The 17,165-nt window shown below is 51.5% G+C and overlaps 1 protein-coding gene across 3 annotated transcripts in view; it reads right to left on the bottom strand.

Annotated features, from left to right (window-relative positions):
* Positions 1-2,957: 2,957 nt before the first annotated feature.
* The window catches only part of SCUBE3 (signal peptide, CUB domain, EGF-like 3), a 34,914-nt gene continuing 20,706 nt past the window's right edge, over positions 2,958-17,165 (bottom strand). For 2 of the 3 annotated variants that reach the window (XM_012646590.1, XM_012646591.1), the window contains exons 7-22: positions 14,604-14,720; positions 12,799-12,921; positions 12,219-12,335; positions 11,446-11,571; positions 11,039-11,155; positions 10,792-10,896; positions 10,387-10,503; positions 9,901-10,059; positions 9,450-9,665; positions 8,940-9,101; positions 8,582-8,749; positions 7,897-8,058; positions 7,287-7,484; positions 6,641-6,793; positions 6,439-6,518; positions 2,958-4,433 (exon numbers count right to left, since the gene is read on the bottom strand). In XM_012646590.1, coding sequence (XP_012502044.1) covers positions 4,284-4,433; positions 6,439-6,518; positions 6,641-6,793; positions 7,287-7,484; positions 7,897-8,058; positions 8,582-8,749; positions 8,940-9,101; positions 9,450-9,665; positions 9,901-10,059; positions 10,387-10,503; positions 10,792-10,896; positions 11,039-11,155; positions 11,446-11,571; positions 12,219-12,335; positions 12,799-12,921; positions 14,604-14,720 — 2,270 coding nt within the window. In that variant the 3' untranslated portion in view covers positions 2,958-4,283. Of the gene's footprint in view, positions 4,434-6,438; positions 6,519-6,640; positions 6,794-7,286; positions 7,485-7,896; positions 8,059-8,581; positions 8,750-8,939; positions 9,102-9,449; positions 9,666-9,900; positions 10,060-10,386; positions 10,504-10,791; positions 10,897-11,038; positions 11,156-11,445; positions 11,572-12,218; positions 12,336-12,798; positions 12,922-14,603; positions 14,721-17,104; positions 17,153-17,165 lie in introns of all 3 variants that reach the window. The other variant, XM_012646589.1, reaches the window with a different exon arrangement.

The raw sequence follows: 17,165 nt of genomic DNA, 5'->3' as shown, positions 1-17,165 counted from the left end.
GGCAGCAGGATTGTTTGTGCCCAGAAGTTTGAGGTTGCAGTGAGCTATGATCATGCCACTGCACTCCAGCCTGGGTGACAGAGCAAGACTCTGTTTCTTGGGGGGGAAAAAAAAGAAAAGGGAGGGACGGAGAGGAGACAAACCTTTTCAAGTTCTAAAATCATTAGGAATAAGATAAATCGCCAAATTTTATCTGGAAGCCAGAAAATACTTTGTCTTCTCAAGGCTTTTTCCGGCTCTAGGATAAGCTATTGAGATAGAGGAAAACATGCTAGGCCGAGGAGTTTCATTTAGTATTTTAATAATAATAAAAAGACAATACAAAATCCAAACATTTCTTTTTACAAGTTCAGATACATATTTTTCCCCAAGTGCAAAATACTCTATGAACTGCATCGTTTGCTGTTTATTGTTGATTGTGTAGGGGATGCTTACTATATTGGCAGCAGTGGAAGCCAGATATAAATACAATATTTTGAGATTTCTTCTGCATTTAAAAAAAAAAAAAAGCCTCCCACATGGTGATGATTATTTTCTGAAATTTCAGTTCAACTCACACAGAAGAATAAAGTTTTCAGTTTGTCCAAACTGCTATACCCCTACAACTTGTGTTGTCTAAATAAGCTGGTAACAGAACTAGGGGTTGTATTCTCTATAACCATATATTTTCTTAAAGGATTCCTAGTCCAAATAATGGACCAAGGACAGGTTTGCTACCTTTGAGACAGGTCAAATTTAAAGATATCCTTGTGCTGTTTGCTTCCACTTTTCTCTTACTGTGCTTAAGAAAGAAACCTAGCAGGTTAACACTTTCAGCTTATCGTCAGTTATACTTTGTTCCCCTTGTCTGAGGCTGTCTGTCATATTGAGGTTAAGCAGCAAATACAGAAAGTTTGAATGCTCTTATGTTTTCTGGCATTTTGAGATATGACCTCCTATCCATTCCAGAGTCACATAAAACATACATAGGGAGAACACTTTTCAGACATAAATGTTTCATTAGGGCCAAAGACCAGGACTACATCACTGAACTTTTAGCAACAAATATGAGTCTCTACCACCTCAAACTGACCAAATCCTGGGGAAGTCAGGGCAGTCACAGCTCAGTATCAGCCTTTGGGGGATTTCTAGGCCTGGGGCAGGCAGCTCAAGTCCAGGATCTGGTCAGTTTTTTCTGACTCTGAGAGTTCACTCAGGTTTAGGGAATGGGCATAGCCTGATAATACAGAGAGAGGGAGGCAGAGAAGTAAAGAGGAATTGCCATGCTGCTGAGGATGTAAGTGCCTTTCTGATATACATCACTTGGTGCCTGGAGCCCTCAGGGAAATGGCTTCCTATTCCCAGACTCAAATCAGGGCAGATGAATGAGGCTCCATAGTACTGTAGCCCCACAAGCACCCCATCCTGCGGAGAGGCCTCTGGGTTGCTTCATGAAGGGTTCCTACGTACACCATCTTCCCATTTCCTTCCACTGGTAAAAACCTCTTTTCTGTCTGACCTGTAAAGGCCTAGAGAGTCCCTGAGTGATAACTCCTCATTCAGTCCATTTAACTCCTAGTTTGATGCCCAGGACCAGCTTCCTCCATAGGTTCAGCAGCAGTTTTGCCTGGGTTCTTGACCCCCAACTTGGATAACTTAAATTAAACTTGGTGGACAACAGCAGGTCTTCACCTGCTCACCAAGATCTGCCTTGACATCAGTTAAGAAGCCTAGTGGTCTAAACTTTCCATACTGTGGAACTTATTTGCAGGTCTCATAAACCATGGAATAAATGACTGGAGGAAGTGTATTTATATGTGTGTGTATGGTGTGATAGGAAAAGCCGGGAGAAAGGAGAAGCCAGACCCCAAAGGGGTCCATAAATTGGGAAGCACCCTCACTGGCTTTCCAAGAGAGATGCAAAATGGCAAGGAGAGAGGACTCAGAAAGTTATCCTAGCTTCTGGTGGAGATTAGGATGGTCAAAGTTGATTAAAACAGTTTTCAGGTACTTCCTGGGAAGTACAGACACTCCTGCTAAATGACCATATCCCCTGATTAGAAGCACATTTTGCATCTCTACAGTGGCTCTCTTTGATCCAGAGAGACAAAGGCAGCCAGACACTCCACCCCCAAGGGCCATAGTATTGGCTAATGGATGTCAGGCGGTCTAGCTGTGTCATTGGCTTCCCACTGCTAAGGCTGTTTTGGCTGGTGAATACTACCGATGAGAGGGTGAGGGGGTCAGGCTCCTTTAGTGTTGAGTCTCTTGGGAGAGAAGTATCCTGGGACGGTCACCTAGAAATGAACCTGAGAAGTCAATTGGTAGCCTTTGATTGACTAGGACTACAGCTTTAAGGGAACCAGAAGGAGCTATTGGAAAAATAATTTTATAGGCAGCACATTGGATTAAAGGCAGAATGTGTACAGGCTCTGGGCTTGGGCATGGACTTGATTCTTCCTTTAGAAAAACAGTATTTGAGGAAGCTAGGCTTGAAGTCAACTCTGAGAGGGAAGTGGCCAGGGTCAGGCAAATATCTGGTGCTTTCACCAACTTCACGCCTTGATAACTGTCCTATTCTTGGCTTCTACAGCCTTGTCTCTGGCCTCGGACCCTGAATCAGCCCATCCCCAGGTGGTTTGTCCTGGTCCTCTTCCATGTGCACACCAGGGAAAAACAGGATGAAGACAGGGAAAAGATGGAGGTTTTCCCTACTTGGGGTAGAAAATCACTGACCATTTCCATTGGCCTCTACAATCATGAGGTCCATGCTGAATCCATAGAGAGGCATAGGGACAGCAGGATTGGTTTAGCAAACACAGGTCCCTCGCCTTCCTGCTCCATCAAGTCCCCAGAATTACTTTCCTACATGTCAAATGCCTCTGAGTTATCACCCTGGATTACCCCAACCAAGGGCTCTAGAAGTCTGGGTGGTCACTGGTGGAATAGAGACAGATCAGATGCTCCAGCACTTAAGGTTCATGAGATTCAAAACTGATTTTCTTCCACTCCAAACATACACTCTTCTCTCTTGGGCAGCTATAAATAGGGTTGTTCTAATAGAGGAAAAAGAAACAAAAACAAAAAACAAAAAACCTCCCTCTAGACAACATAGAAAGACTCAAAATGATTGCACTTATTAGACGTGGACAGGGTGGGCAGGAGGCTCGCCGAGTACACACACATTCCTCTTGCTGCCCACAGCCTGAGGCCAGAGGTAGGTGGCTCCAGGCTGGCTATAGACTGGGGTCCTCTTTGGTAGAGCCCACAAGCCACCTGGGGCTACAAGGGAAAGACAACTGTGGGGCGAGGCCCAGGTTGGCTTCAGGTCAACAGCCATGCTTCTTTAAGGACAACATGTGGCAAGGAGAGTAGTGCTCCCCCAGGGAGCCCTCGCGTGGAACTAAGGGGGTAGCTGGGCCAGGGAAGACATGTAAGAAAAGGGATTAGTGTTTGAAGGTAGCTTCCAATTGTTCTGTCTGGTCCTTTAGATGATATATTTTCTTTTCTTTCTGTTTTTTTTTTTTTTTTTGGTGATGCTTTAAAACCTGGGTTTTGTCTTGCAGAGCTACAGTCTTTCTCTCCGGGAGCCAAAGCAGGGCATTCAACATGGCAATGCCTATTGCTCTTCCTCATTCAGCCAGTATCCACTAGCCCAGTGTTGTGGGCCACTTGTAAACCCTATGGAGTAGACCCCAGGCAGATATGTGGGGGAAGAAAGAGAGGAGCTCTATAGACAAGAAAGCCAGCTACGTGGGCCATCCAGGGCTCAAATCATGTGCCCCAGAGGACCAGTGTTGGCATTAAGCCTGTAAGTCAAAGGCTTCTTTGGCAGGACTCTGGGCTGTTAGAGTCACCCTGGGGAGCACAGCCAGGGGACGTTCGGGCTCCTGACTAGCAAGGCACAACCCTATAATGGCAGAAGCCCCTCTTCCCGCTCCCCATTCCCCATTAGACCCACTTCCTTCATGGGCCTCTAGCACCCTTCCAAGCTGATGGACCCAGGCATATGAGCTGGTAAAATGGGCAGGGAAGGGGCTGTGCTGTTCCTTCACCCCTCAGGGGGAATAGAGCCAGCACTGAATGGCTTTTCCAGGGAACAAGTAGGAAAGGGAAAAAATAAGAGAGAGAGAGACAGGGAAAGGAAACTAGAAAGACAGAAGGGAGAGTGCCTGGTCTGTGTAGTGATATTTTTTTCTCCAGAGAGAGAGGTGAGAGTTCCTTGTCTGAGGGTAGGGGGCTGCCAGCTCTGAGGGCTAAGAAGTCTGAGGGTTTCAAAAGCTGGGTCTCTGGGCCTAGGGGCACTATTTGTAGGGCCTTAGGAAGCTGGAAACTTTGGAGCGGAGCAGCTTGATGAAGGATTTTGGCAGCATCTCCTTGTGTTTCTCTGTGTACTTGAAGTAGTTCTGGGGGTGGGCTAGCACCTCAAAGAAGGCCTTGATGAGCTTCTTGTCCTGCAGAGGATGGCAGGCAGCAATGTCAGCCTCAGCAGTGGGGGTGGGAAAGAGGAACATCGCGACTCTGCAGTCCCTCTTCATGGCTAACAGGTATCTCACGCTAAACATACCCGGAGGTAAACTCTGGATTCCCGTCCCCACCATCTGCTCCTTTAGAGTTCCACAACTCAGTCAACGGCAGCTCCATTCTTCTGCTGCTCAGGCCCCATTCCTTGGAGCCATCCCTTTCTCCTACTTGACTCTATCTTCAAACTATATCCATATTTGGATATATTTGGATGGTGACCATTTCTCACCATCTTTGCAGCTACCACCCTGGTCCAAGCCACCGTCATCTCTCCCTTGGACCACTGCACTAGCGTCCTCACTGGGGTCCACCCTGGTCTCTGCAAAGACTGTTCTACCACAGCAGTCAGCGTGACTTTTTGATTTTTTCCTGTTTGAAACACTTCTCTGGTGTCTTTTATCACCCAGGGTAAAGCTGAATCCATTGCATGGCCATAGGCTGAATGTGATCTGTGCCTTGCTTTCCTCTCCACTCTTCCTCACTATGCTGAGCCACACTGGCCTTCCTGAGGATCCTGAACACGCCAGACTGCTCCCATGCTCCATAGCTTGGAATGCTCCTCAGCTTGGAATGCTCCTCCCCTGATGTTCTAGTGGGTAGCCCCTTTACCTCATTCAGGCCTCTTCTCCCCAGAGGCCTTTCCTGACCACCCTGTCTGCAACAGCAGCATGACGTGTGGAGAGCCTACTGAGTGCCAGGCATTGTGCATTAAAAACTCAAATCTTCTGGTTCCTAGGCTGGTGCTTTTCCACTGCATCAGTGGATTTTTAAAATGATGAGGGGGCTTCCAGCCTCTCAACCCACTCCTCTTTAATCAGAACAGCTGTACTGCTTTATGCACTGGAGTTCCACGGTACATTTGATTTGAAATAAGGGTTCGGATATTTCAAATGTTTGAAAAGTATTGCTGAAATGATATCCTTTGGAGTCTGTGAGTTCTAGGTGATTTTTGCCATTATGGCTTTTGATGATAATATAAAAATTATTTTACTCATAAGACAGACTTTTTTGCAGTGATAATTTATGAAGGATAATTCTATGACTAGGACTATATTTTCTTAAATAAGATTTTCTCAAATTGGGATCCACCAACCCAGGGTATCCTTCCATTCTTCATTACTAGATATATTTCTTTTCCTTTAAAAGGAGTCTATACATGAACTGATTCTGAGAAAGCTGTGCTGGATCTGCTGCTTCTTAGTGTGGCGTGGGGCGGGGGTAACGGAAGGAAGGGACTTATGCAAAAGCAACTTTTTTTTTTTTTTTGAGACAGAGTCTCACTGTGTTGCCTTGGCTAGAGTGCCGTGGCGTCAGTCTAGCTCACAGCAACCTCAAACTCCTGGGCTCAAGCGATCCTCCTGCCTCAGCCTCCCGAGTAGCTGGGACTACAGGCATGCGCCACTATGCCCCGCTAATTTTTTCTATATATATATTTTTTTAGTTGTCCAGATAATTTCTTTCTATTTTAGTAGAGACGGGGTCTCGCTCTTGCTCAGGTTGGTCTTGAACTCCTGACCTTGAGCGATCCACCCGCCTCGGCCTCCCAGAGTGCTAGGATTACAGGCGTGAGCCGCTGCGCCCGGCCAAAAACAACTTTCTATACTTCATTTTCCCTGTCTCTTGTTGGAAGAGGTAGAGGACATTTCTTTACACCTTCCCTTTCTCCTCCAAGTTTTCCCCCAGGTATAATATAGTGTAGGTGGCACTGCAGTCAGAGGGACTTGGGATCAGCTCCCAGCTTTAGCACTGGGAGTCTTTAATTCTCTGTGCCTCAGTTTTCTCATCTATAAAGTGGGAATGATGAGAGCACCTACTTCATAGAGCTTCTGCGTGAATCAAATGAGAATATTCACGTAAGGGCTTAGCATATTGCCTGCACAGGGTTACATGCTCATTAAATATTGGCTATCATTATTATCGTTAATATTCACTTGCCTTTAAGATCTCCTGGTGGTTTTCAGAGGCATAGAGCCGGCCATCTCGCACAATGTCTTCTACCAGCTGCTCATAGTCCTCTGCAAAGTCAACCAAGGGGAGGGGGTGAGGGGTGGGAGCTCCTCCTGCTCTCCTGGCTCCCTCCCAAGACCTCTGGGCCTCCCCTTTCTCACCCACCTCCGTGCTTCCTGCCCTTGCTCACCATCATAGGTAACATAGGGGATCTGGAAGCCACGAGCGCTGTTGGCCTCACTTGTCTTGAAGTTGATCCAGAGCTTCCTGGAACGTGCCGTGAAGGCGATGGGGCGTTCGTAGGTCTGGCAGGTCTCATAAGTGGTAATGGAGGATGGGGAGGCTGGGGAGGCAAGCAGTGGGGGTCAGGAGAGCAGGCTGTGCAAGCCCTCCTGGGATGAGGGCTCTGGAGTGGGGAATAGGGGAAAGAATCACTCTGACAAAGGCTCCCCCTCTACACACACATACCCCACACCCCACACCCTTTCCCATTGCCCCCTGGGCTCATTCCACAACTTCTCTTTGAATCCAGGCACTCACATAGTGTAAGAAATTTGACATTTAAGTGAATGGAATGGCAGAAATACTAGGATAGGAAAGGGACACATTGAACCCCGTTGGAATTCTAGCCTCATCGCGGCTTTCTTAACTCTGCTTTCTACTGAATATGTGCTATTCGTTGCTATTTTCCTTTGTTGGCTTCTTGCTTCCTAAGGCCTCTCTCACTATTTTGCCCTCACAGATCCCTGCCCTAATTCTTCCTGTACCAGTCTCTCTTTCTCCCTCTTAATCAGATTTGGACTGCCCTTCCCTGGCCCAGCTCTGCAGCCACCCACAGTTCTTTCTCATGACGAGGACGTCCCCACACTCGTCCTCAGATGGCAGGAAGATCTCAGGTACCACGATAAGGATCTTGCGCTTGGGTGGGGGGTTGATGTTCCAGATGCACTCCACGCCGGCTGGGTAGTTGCCTGGGTAGTTGGGGGACTCGATATAGCCAGTAAACTCACCCAGCTCCCCACCACACTGACGATCTGCAGCCGAGCCATGGTGGATACAGCAAGAAAGAAAAGTAAGTCAGTGGGGAAACGGGTTGGGGAAACTGAAGAGTTCTGAAGTGGAGGTCAGACACGTGGGCAGCCACTATCCTAGTTCATCATCTGTTCTCCAAGTTCTGGGTCCATCTTCCTTCCTGCCCTTTTAGTACCTTTCCTTCTCACTTCATCTGTCTGTCTCATTACCTGTCTCCAGGGAGAGGGTGCTACAGGATCCAGCCTAGAAACTGACCTTGAGACTGAGTGGAATGGGGAGAGGTGGAGAGTGGGACTTTCCTGCCCATCCACCCCCCAGCCCTGCTCCCTGTTGGTTTGCCACTCCTCCTTCTTTCCATGCCCATTGCTCCCAGATGTCTCTACTCCCTTTTCTACAGCCTGACTTGCCACTTACTCTTGCACTGGGCCACACTGGTGGAGCCATCAAAGTCAGTGCTTGTGTTTCCTGGACAGCGGGTGCAGAAGTTCTGTCGGAAGTCAGGCTGATAGGAGCCCATGGCACAGCGGATACAGCGATGGATGCTGGTGTTGTAGTAGTGCCCTGGGGAGCACTGGACTGCAGCAAGGGGGAAAGGCAGGAATCAAGATGGCAGGCTGGTGGGAATTCTGGGGCACAGGATGGGCAGGATACATTCATCATGGAGAATCAGGAGATTGACAACACCAGAGTTCCTTCCAGGGTCCCAAACTTTCCCAGTCATGTCAGAATTTAAGCCCAGGGAAAAACAAAGTTTTCAGAGTGGTTGGCTATAGTGCCAATCCTTTTTTTCCAGACACTGAGCACAGTATCAAATCTATACAGAAACTCATTTAGGGTATGGAGGGGAATGTGCCACTAGTTCTTCAAAGCAGTGGGGTAAGTGGGACTGTTAATTATTTCTCAGTTCCCAGGCTTGGGACTGGTGGAGGGCCAGGATGGGTCCTAGGTGCAGGATGGTATGGCTGGTCAGGCAGCTGGGCCTTTTCATGGTTTGGGGGAAATGGTGGGACAACATAGTCAGGTCTACTCTGGGGACTTGGAGAGTTTTTTTTGGAAGTTGTGATGGGGGTATCCCCAATGGGGTGAATAGCCCACTCACCTTTGGTGTCACAGTCTTGGAAGGAGATGGCCCCCTCGTGCTTGGTAGTGAGGCCCCCACCACATGGAAAGCATAGGGTCCGTCCTGCTTCAGCTTGGTAGGTGCCACGTGGGCATGGCTGGCAGGGCTTGAACCCATCTACAGAGTGTTGGCCAGGTGGGCACTGACCTGTAGTGAATCAAGGGCCCAACTCTGATGGGGATGGTCCTGAGTCATCCCCACGGGTCACCCAATCTCAGGGGACAGCAAGATGTCGACTAAGTGGCCTGGAGCCTGGGCCTGCCCTTTGGGAAATCCCATGCCATGGGTGTCCCAGTGCCCACCCTACCCCACTCTGTATTGTTTGTTCCCCTGGCACCTGCACACGTGGTGACGTTGGTAGCTCCAAGAGGCCCGTGGGCATCACTCCCAGGGCAAAGGTCGCAGGAGAGCTGCCCTTCTCTCTCCTGGAAGGTGCCCGCTGGGCATGGCACACACTGCTCCGTCTGGCCGTGGTAATACGTTCCCTGCGGGCAGCTGACTGAGGGAGAGTCGGCCGTGCTAGCCACCCACCCCCCATTTCCCACCACCCAGGCTTGGGACTCCCCTTCCCACTCCCTCAGATTCAGGGAGAATCTCTTTGTCAGGCAACAGACAGAATCCTGCTCATGGGGAATGGGGGGTCAAAGCTGTGTGCAGGAAGGTTGCCGGCCCCTCCTGGTATCCTTCTAGATTTCAGCCTGGGACAAGGGAAGGGAGGATGGTGGGCAGGAGAGTCTTGGCTGCCTCATAATTTAAGAGATGCAACTGAGGCCATGAAGGGTCCTGCTCTGAATCAGGCCCGACCCAGGCCTTCCCCATTCCCATGCTCCCCAGCAAGCTTCCTTACCACACTTGGCCCCAGCACGGTGCTGCCCGGGCCTGCAGGACTCCGCAAGCTCTGCTCGCTCCCCAGCTACCAGGCCTGGTTTGTGGGCCAGCTCATAATCAAGGCCTGCCAGGCGCAGCAGGAAGCGGTCCTGGTTGATGGACTTTCTGAGCATCTTCAGGGACCCTTTCAGCCGTCGTTCCATCCGCTGTCGGAGGCAGGGCAGCCCACAGCCAGCTGGTGGGGGGTGGCAGTGTGCATCAGAGAAGGAAGAGAAAGAAAGAGTGGCTGTGAGCAGGAGGGCAGGGGAGCAAGGCTGGGAGGCAGGAGGGGCATGGTAAGAGGGACTAGCTCTCGGCCTTGGCATTAGGCAGGGTCTGCCCCTATCCCTCCCTTTTGCTGCTGAGACCTGTGTTTTTCCCACCTCTGCCCTCTCCTTCTGGCCCTACTCCCAACAGGGCCCTAGTCCTACCTGTGGTTTCTTCGGCTCTGACCTCCGCCTCCAGTTCCAGGGTGAGCCGGGTGACCTCCTTCCCTGGAGGGGTCCGGGCCCGCCGGCCCTTGCCCTTCCGAAAGGAGTCACACTTGAGGTGGATGAAGGTGACCTGGCAGTCAGAGCAGGGAGCACCACCTGGGGGAGAGGACTTGTCAACCCCAAGGAACCCCCTGGTGACATGGAAAGTTCTCACTTATTCACCCCAACCCAGGCAGACCTCACCAGATCTCTGACTGCAACTATCTCAATCCTCTTTTAGTCTAGGATACTAATCAGTTGGTGGAAGGGAATGTCCTGTGGACTTCGTTGGGCCCTATGCCTACGACTGCTTTTTCCCCTGCTCTGTCCAGAGTTCAGGGTGCTGGTGTGTTTTTGGAAGTGATCTTGCTAAGCAGAGGAGCGGAGGGGTGGGGAGGGTTTGGTGGCCAGACATCCCATGGGAATGGGGTCCCCAGTCCAGACCTGGCCCTGGGATTCTGCTGGCCTCTTCCATTTTGCCTTTGTTTCGCAGGTGCAAACGGCATTTGGCATCCTTGATCTTGAAGGAGGCTCGCTGTTTAACGGACAGCACTGCAGCCTCTAGAGGGACGGTAGAAGCTCAGCACAGCATGGGGGCCCAATGGGGGTGGAGGGTGCTGTGGAGGGTGTTGAGAAGCTGGGCAATAGGCCAGGGGCTTGGCTGGGGAAGTGGGATTGCAAAAGCCAAGGTGATGAGATGTTAGGGGCAGAGAGAGAGGCAGTAGGGCTGGATAATTACAAGGCAAAGAGGAGGACTCAGGAAAAAGGAAGGCCAGGGAAATAATGGAGAAAAATAGGGAATTAATACAAGAGAGTGGGGTGGAAACAGGCTTGGGGGCTGGTGCTCACCATGGCAGTGGTTGGAGTTTGTGCTGTTCCCGGTGTGGCCGGCTCGGGCTGGAGCAGCTCTGGGGCTGGGGATGCCACAGCTTACTGTGAAGCCATTCTCAGACTCTGAGAGAAGGGGTCTGTCACAACTCTGACCTGCCCTCCCAGCCCCTCCTGGCTGGAGGGATCTAAGGGGAGCAGAGGAGCTGCCCAAACAGCCAGCCTTCCCTCTCTCCCCCAAACCCTCCAGCACCCTCCTCTCACGTACCTGGCAAAAACCGGGCCCGGGAGGGACAGGTCAGGGCACAGCTGTCCTTCTTGCCAGACCGGTTGCAGCTGAGCATGGCTTTCAAGGCCCCAGGACTTCCCTGACACTTCACTGGCTCTAGGAAGGGGAGAGAGGCCTCAGGAAACTGGTGCATTCCTTTCCCAGCCTCTCCCTCCCCCTGTAATCTGGACAAAGAGAATCAGCTACATGCAGAACTACGGTACCCATGGAGATTGATGAAGGGATTTTTTTTACTAGAAACTTCATGTCTCTAAATTAAATAGCTACATTCTCCACCCCATCCCACCTCACATGTTCCCCCTGCATGATACTTTTTGCTTTTCAGGACCCCAACTGCCCCCCTGAAACTGCAGTGTCAACTTTGGTCAGCAGAGGGCACTGCCCACCTGTGCAATCTTTGCCGTTCCAGTGCAGCCGGCCCTGACCTGCTGGGCAGGTACACTGGTAGCTGCCCGGTGTGTTGATGCAGCCAAAGCGGCAACCTCCACGGTTGATGCTGCATTCATCCACATCTAGGGGAAGGGACAGGGAGACAGACGCACAATGGTGGGGAGGGAGTAGGAGCCAGGGAGTAGGCAGGACATTTGTTAGAGTTCCAGGTACCCTGTGTTATGCAAGATGACTAAGTTCTAGAGATCTACTGTATAACATTGTGCTTATAGTTAACAATACTGCAGTGTACACTTAAAAATTTAAGAGGCTAGATCTCATGTTAAATATTCTTACAGTTAAAAAAAAAGTTTAAAAAGCATTCCATGTACCCCAATATGACTACTGGCCTGAGGAGAGCTCAGACCTCCTCCCCTTATCTCCGTCCCCAGTCAAAGGAATAATTGAGAAGGGGTCACGCTGACCAGCTTTTTAAAGCCTTCCACTCCTACCTACCAGAAGGACTATCATTTGGGAGCTGAGGATGTGGGTCCAGGGACAGTGATGGGGATGGGAGATAGGAATTTTGGAGGCAGGATGCTGTTCTTTGATGCCCCAGCCTCCCAACTGGCCTTCAGAAACTATCTTAATTCCTCCCATTTCATCACAATAAATGCATGCACCCAGGGATTACCCATAGCCACAAGCCAACTCAGGGTCTTATTCGACTGGAGGATGAGGAGTTGAGAGGGGACAGGGTGGCTGGGGGGCTGCAAGCTTGCCAGCTTACCGCCACAGTGGGTGACACCATACAGCAGGTAGCCACGATGGCAGAGACACTGGAAGCTTCCTGGTGTGTTGACACATATGTGATCACAGGTTCGATCAAAGGAGCACTCGTCTATATCTGGAAGAGCAAGGATTTGAGCCACTGAATCTGTCTCGGGGCACCTGACAGTTACTCAGGTGAAGCGCCCAAGTGAGGGGCCTTGGCTCTCTGCCTTGAATTGAAAGAGTCCCTGCTCATGGCCCAGCCCTGTGCTCCCTCCACTTGGAGTCCTTGCAGTTAGGAGCTGTAGAATCTGTTGCCTGTGGGTCAGGGCCACCATGTGTGGTTAGGCAGATCACTCTCTGCCAAGGACAAGAATTGGGGTGAAATCCATCCCTCACTCCGTGCCAAGCTGCGTGCTTCACTGTGGAGCTGGTCCGCCTGGAGGAAGGGGTCCTGCTTGCTAGTTGGCAGGACGGTGCTGCCTGCAGACTCCACAGCGTCTACTGAGTTTCTAACACTTCGGGCCTCTGGCCTCCTTGAAGCTCTCCCACCCTAAGAACATCTCCCAAGGATTTCACCTTGGCTCAAGTCTGCTCACCTTGGCAGTTCCTTTCATTGATGAGCAGCTTATAGCCTTTCTTGCAGCTGCATTCAAAGCTGCCCACTGTGTTGCGGCAAATGTGGTCACAGCCCCCATTGTTCAAGCGGCACTCGTCTATGTCTGGAGAAGCAGGAAAAAGCAGAAGAAAAGGTGATATTGAAGGCTGAGAACAAATAAGGAGACAAGATCCCTCCCTCCCTCACAGAGACAGGGAAAATCAAGGAGAGCCCTGGGCCTGCCTTTTCTGACACCTCTGTCACTCTCTTGTCTCCATTTGTTCCGTGTTCATGGGGTCTGTGGCCATTAGTAATACCCTCTCTTCTGGGATGGAGTCCTCTTAGAAGGGGACAGATGGGAACCAGAATCAGCCCCTCAGGGAATTGCCTGAAGCAGGGATCAGGTGGGCATTTGACCTACAGGGCTAGTCCATGCCCCTTACTCTCCAGCTAATGGCTATTCCCAAGAGGGCTGGTGGACAGTGTTCTCTCTTTCCTGTCCCTCACCTGTCACCAAGGGCCCTGTCAAGAGCCCTGGGTAGGGGGGAGCCAAGGAGAGGTGGAGAGTCAAAGGGAGGAGAAGCTGGGAAAGAGGCCAGGCAGGGAGGACCTCCTGGAGAGCCAGGGAGGCTGGGGAGCTGATGGGGGAGTGACGGGGGCCAGGCAGGGGGCTGGGCTGGGAGAGGTCTGGAGAGGCTCAGGCCTGAGGCAGCTTTCAGCACTAGTAAGGGAAAGGGGGCTGGTGAATGGCTTCCTTCCTGAGGTCAAGTTCCCCAAGCTGGTGGCAGACAGGACCCAGGCTACTCACCCCGAGTTGGGGGAAGGGAGCAGGGAGGGCAGCCTTCCACTTCACTTTTAGCATACCTGTCAACAGTCCTTCCCAGCAGGAAACCTCTGACTCTGGCTGGCTGACCCGCTGCCCCAGCCCTCCCCCTCCTCTCGCAGCTGTTGGGCCAAAAGACACAAAGAAGGAGCCCGGTCCTCCTTCCAGTCCCCACTCCTTGTGACCAGGGGACACAGACCTGATGAATCACATTTGCAGTATGGCTACTCTCCCTTTTTCCTCCTCCCTCTCCCCCATCATTCCCCAGACCTGGCGAATTAAAAGAAGGGGAAATAGAATGGGCAGCTTGGGAAATTATACTGGAATAACAGCTAACGCAGAGTGTTTACCATTTACCAAGCACTGTTCTAAGTACTTTATACATAATACCTCATTTAATCCTCACAACACACCTGTGAAGCAAGCACTGGGGAAACTGAGGCACAGGGACATTAAGTAACTTGCTTAGGATCACGGAGCTAGTAAGAGGCAGAGCTGGGATCTGAACTCAGGTAGCCAGGCTCCAGCATCAGTGCTCCTAACTGCTAGCCTACTCTTCCTTTGGCCAGTACAGCCTTTCTAAGGGGAGAGATCATTTTCCCCTGGGAAAGTCTGAGGAATGTGGGTTAAGAAGGTTATGGAACACACCTGTGACCTTGTATACACACAAAGTCAGTACTCAAATATCCTTCCAGACCCAGGGACAAATGTGAATTGCATGTTCATTAACTAAGAGGGTGACTAGGAATGAGAGCTGGGAACCAAGGCAGGGGAGGCGCAGGGGCACTAAGGAACTGGCTGGACTGTTGTGCTCCTTGAACTGAGATGGGACAGGTGGACAGAAGACAACCCTTAGCCATGTCCTGGGTTCTCTACAAGAAGGGAGTCGAGGAGGTGTGGCCCCACAATAGGCACCCTCTCTCTGGTCCGCATGCCAGTCCTTACCAAAGGTCTCCACGCTCCTGTCCTCTCAGAGTCCTTACCTTTGCAGGTCTTCCTGTCTGGCTGCAGCATGAAGCCCACAGGGCAGCTGCAGTGGACACCAGTCGCTGCATCGTGGCACTTACTGTCACAGCCCCCGTTGTTGACAGCACAGGTCTCTGTTCAGGAGGGAGGTGGGGGATGGTAACCAGGTTACTGGCCTAGAGGAGTCCCAAACTTGGAGGGTAGTGGAGACCACAGAGGCCCAAGGGAAGGCCTCAGCTGCCTCCCTGTGTTTCAGAAGGAGCACTGGGTAGAGGGAGGCTCCCAGCCCCCTTCCTCCCGTCACTCCCAACCCCCATCCCCTCACAAGTGCAGCCAAGCAGTCCACTTCCCTGCCCCCTACTTGATTGAAACAAGGTGGACAGCAGTGAGGCAGGTACAAGCCAGAGCTGTCAGGCAGGAATGTGCTGAGGGGGTGGAGGAGGCAGGGGGGAGCAGGGAGGGATGGGAGCTAAGTGAGGGTGGTTCTGGCTGCCAGGGAACCAGAAGGGACAGACAGGAGTTTCCTCCTCTTTCCACGGACCATCTCTGGTGGGTGGGGGGGGTCGTGGTGGGACAACTGTACTGTGGGTAGGTTGGGAAGAAGAATGAGCCTGGCCATTGCTAAGACAGCTGAGGGATGCTCATCCATTTATCTTCCCCTGCCTGCCTGCCCAGCTATCTTAAGAAAGATCTCAGTTCCAGGCCTAACTGCTCATCCTCAGAGGAGACAGCACGCACTGGGTTAAGCTACCTTCAACTGTTCCCAAACCCTCCTTTTCGGTTCCAGATGGCGATAAGCTGGCTGTTTTGTTGTTTTACTTTGCTAATGGGAAGATATTATATAGGTGAGGGGAGGGGGCAAAAGGAGAAGAATCCAGAGAAGGAAGGGGATAAAAAGGTAGGTGGAAGAGAGAACCTTAGAGGTAGTCAAAACTCGAATCCTTATTTCTGCTAAGTCTTTTCTGTTGCTCCCTCTTGACTGCTAAATTTTCCCTTCACTGGAAGGTCAGAGTTGAGGGAGAATGGGTGGGTCACTCTATTTTCTAGATTCAGAGCAGGAGAAAAATAGGTTTAAACAGCAGCCTGGGAAAATCAGGTGAGTCCAAGGAAAAACCATTAGCTCAAATAGCGAAAGGCCCTGACCCAGGGACCGAGGAGGTGTGGATGGTCCTCTGGAGGGCCTAGAATTCTCCCGTTAGAAAGAGAGGAGCCGAAGGCCTCTGCTAGGGAAAAGAGGAGAGTAGTTCTCAGAATCGGGGGAACTGAATGAGGAGAGTACTGGTCAGCTCTGTCATCTTCTTGAATCTCTTGACTCCGAACATTCGGGCCCAACCCGTGTCACCAACGAAAGCAGCAAGGCCAGGGCTCCAGAAGCCCACCTCTGCCTGTGGGTCTCTGGCCGTGGCCTGGTCCCTTTAATGCCCAGGTTTGGGAGCAGCCCAACCTGAGTGGGATCTCTTCGGTGTGATTCCTACCTTAGTCTCCCCTGAGGTTCCCCAAGAGCATGGAGGAACGTAGGAGGAAACCTTGAGTTTAGGCTCCAAGCCTAGCCTTCCCCGCTAAGAGTGCTCTTGGCACGAGAAGAGGTCCACTGAGCCTTGGAGTAGGGAGAAGGGAACAGAGATCCTGTGCCAAGTCTAGGTGGCTTCTGAAGGATCCAGGATCGGAAGCAGCAGAGCTGGCACAGTGTCCATCCCAGGCTGCACAGGAAGCTGGGCGCAGCGGCCCGCCGTTGCAGGACAGCATTCTCCAGAGCAGGGTGGGGCAGCAGGGAGGCACAGCCTGACCCCTTTGCTCTCCAGGTTGCAGTATTAAAACCACAAGTTACTCTGTGCTCAACCCTGTGCCAGGCGCCTACTAGATACATACTCTACATGCACTATCTCAGTCATCACAGCAACCCTAAGGAAAGACTGTCATTCTCCTTATTTTCCGGAAGAGTAAACGAGGATCAGAGAGGAAAGCAGCTCACCTGAGGTCATACAGTTAGAAAGTGGCAGAGCCAGGATTCAAACTCGGGTCTGTCTGAATGCAAATGCCATGCTCATAACCATTATGGGGGAGAGAATGGTGAGTGATGCTGGGACTGTGAACTGACGTGGGTCAGAATCCAAGAAAGAAGCCTCAGGGAGGGGATGGTAGCTAACCCTATCTCCGGTGCACGGTGGGCGGCATCATGGGGAAGGTGGAGCTGGCTGGGTCTCTAACTATGCAGAGAAAGGGTGGGGGGCAGATGGCTGGGAAGGGGGTGGGGTGTTAGAAGGCAGGGGTGGGAGGAGGGAGCAGAAGAGGAAGGAGAGGAGAGTGACAGGAACAAAGAAAGACAAAACCAACATGAAGGCTCCCAGGCCAGCTCTTGGGGACTCAGGTTTCCTGTCACCTGATGGGCCCAGTGCCCAGGCTGCCAGGGGGCCCTGTTGACTGGGCCCAATGGGCATGCGGTTAGTGGGAGCCCCAGCGGGTTAGCCCTTCCCCTAGCAAGCCAGTGAGAGCAAGCGGAGAGAGCAGACATATTTACCATTAGAAACGGCCTGAGTGGGGATGTGCTGCTCTAGCCGCCTTTCCCCTGTTTGACATTG

Source organism: Propithecus coquereli, unplaced genomic scaffold (assembly GCF_000956105.1).
Source record: "Propithecus coquereli isolate 6110/MARCELLA unplaced genomic scaffold, Pcoq_1.0 Scaffold248, whole genome shotgun sequence".
Taxonomy (NCBI): domain Eukaryota; kingdom Metazoa; phylum Chordata; class Mammalia; order Primates; family Indriidae; genus Propithecus; species Propithecus coquereli.
The sequence above is the reverse complement of the archived record's forward strand: the minus strand, read 5'-3'. Positions and strand labels throughout refer to the sequence as shown.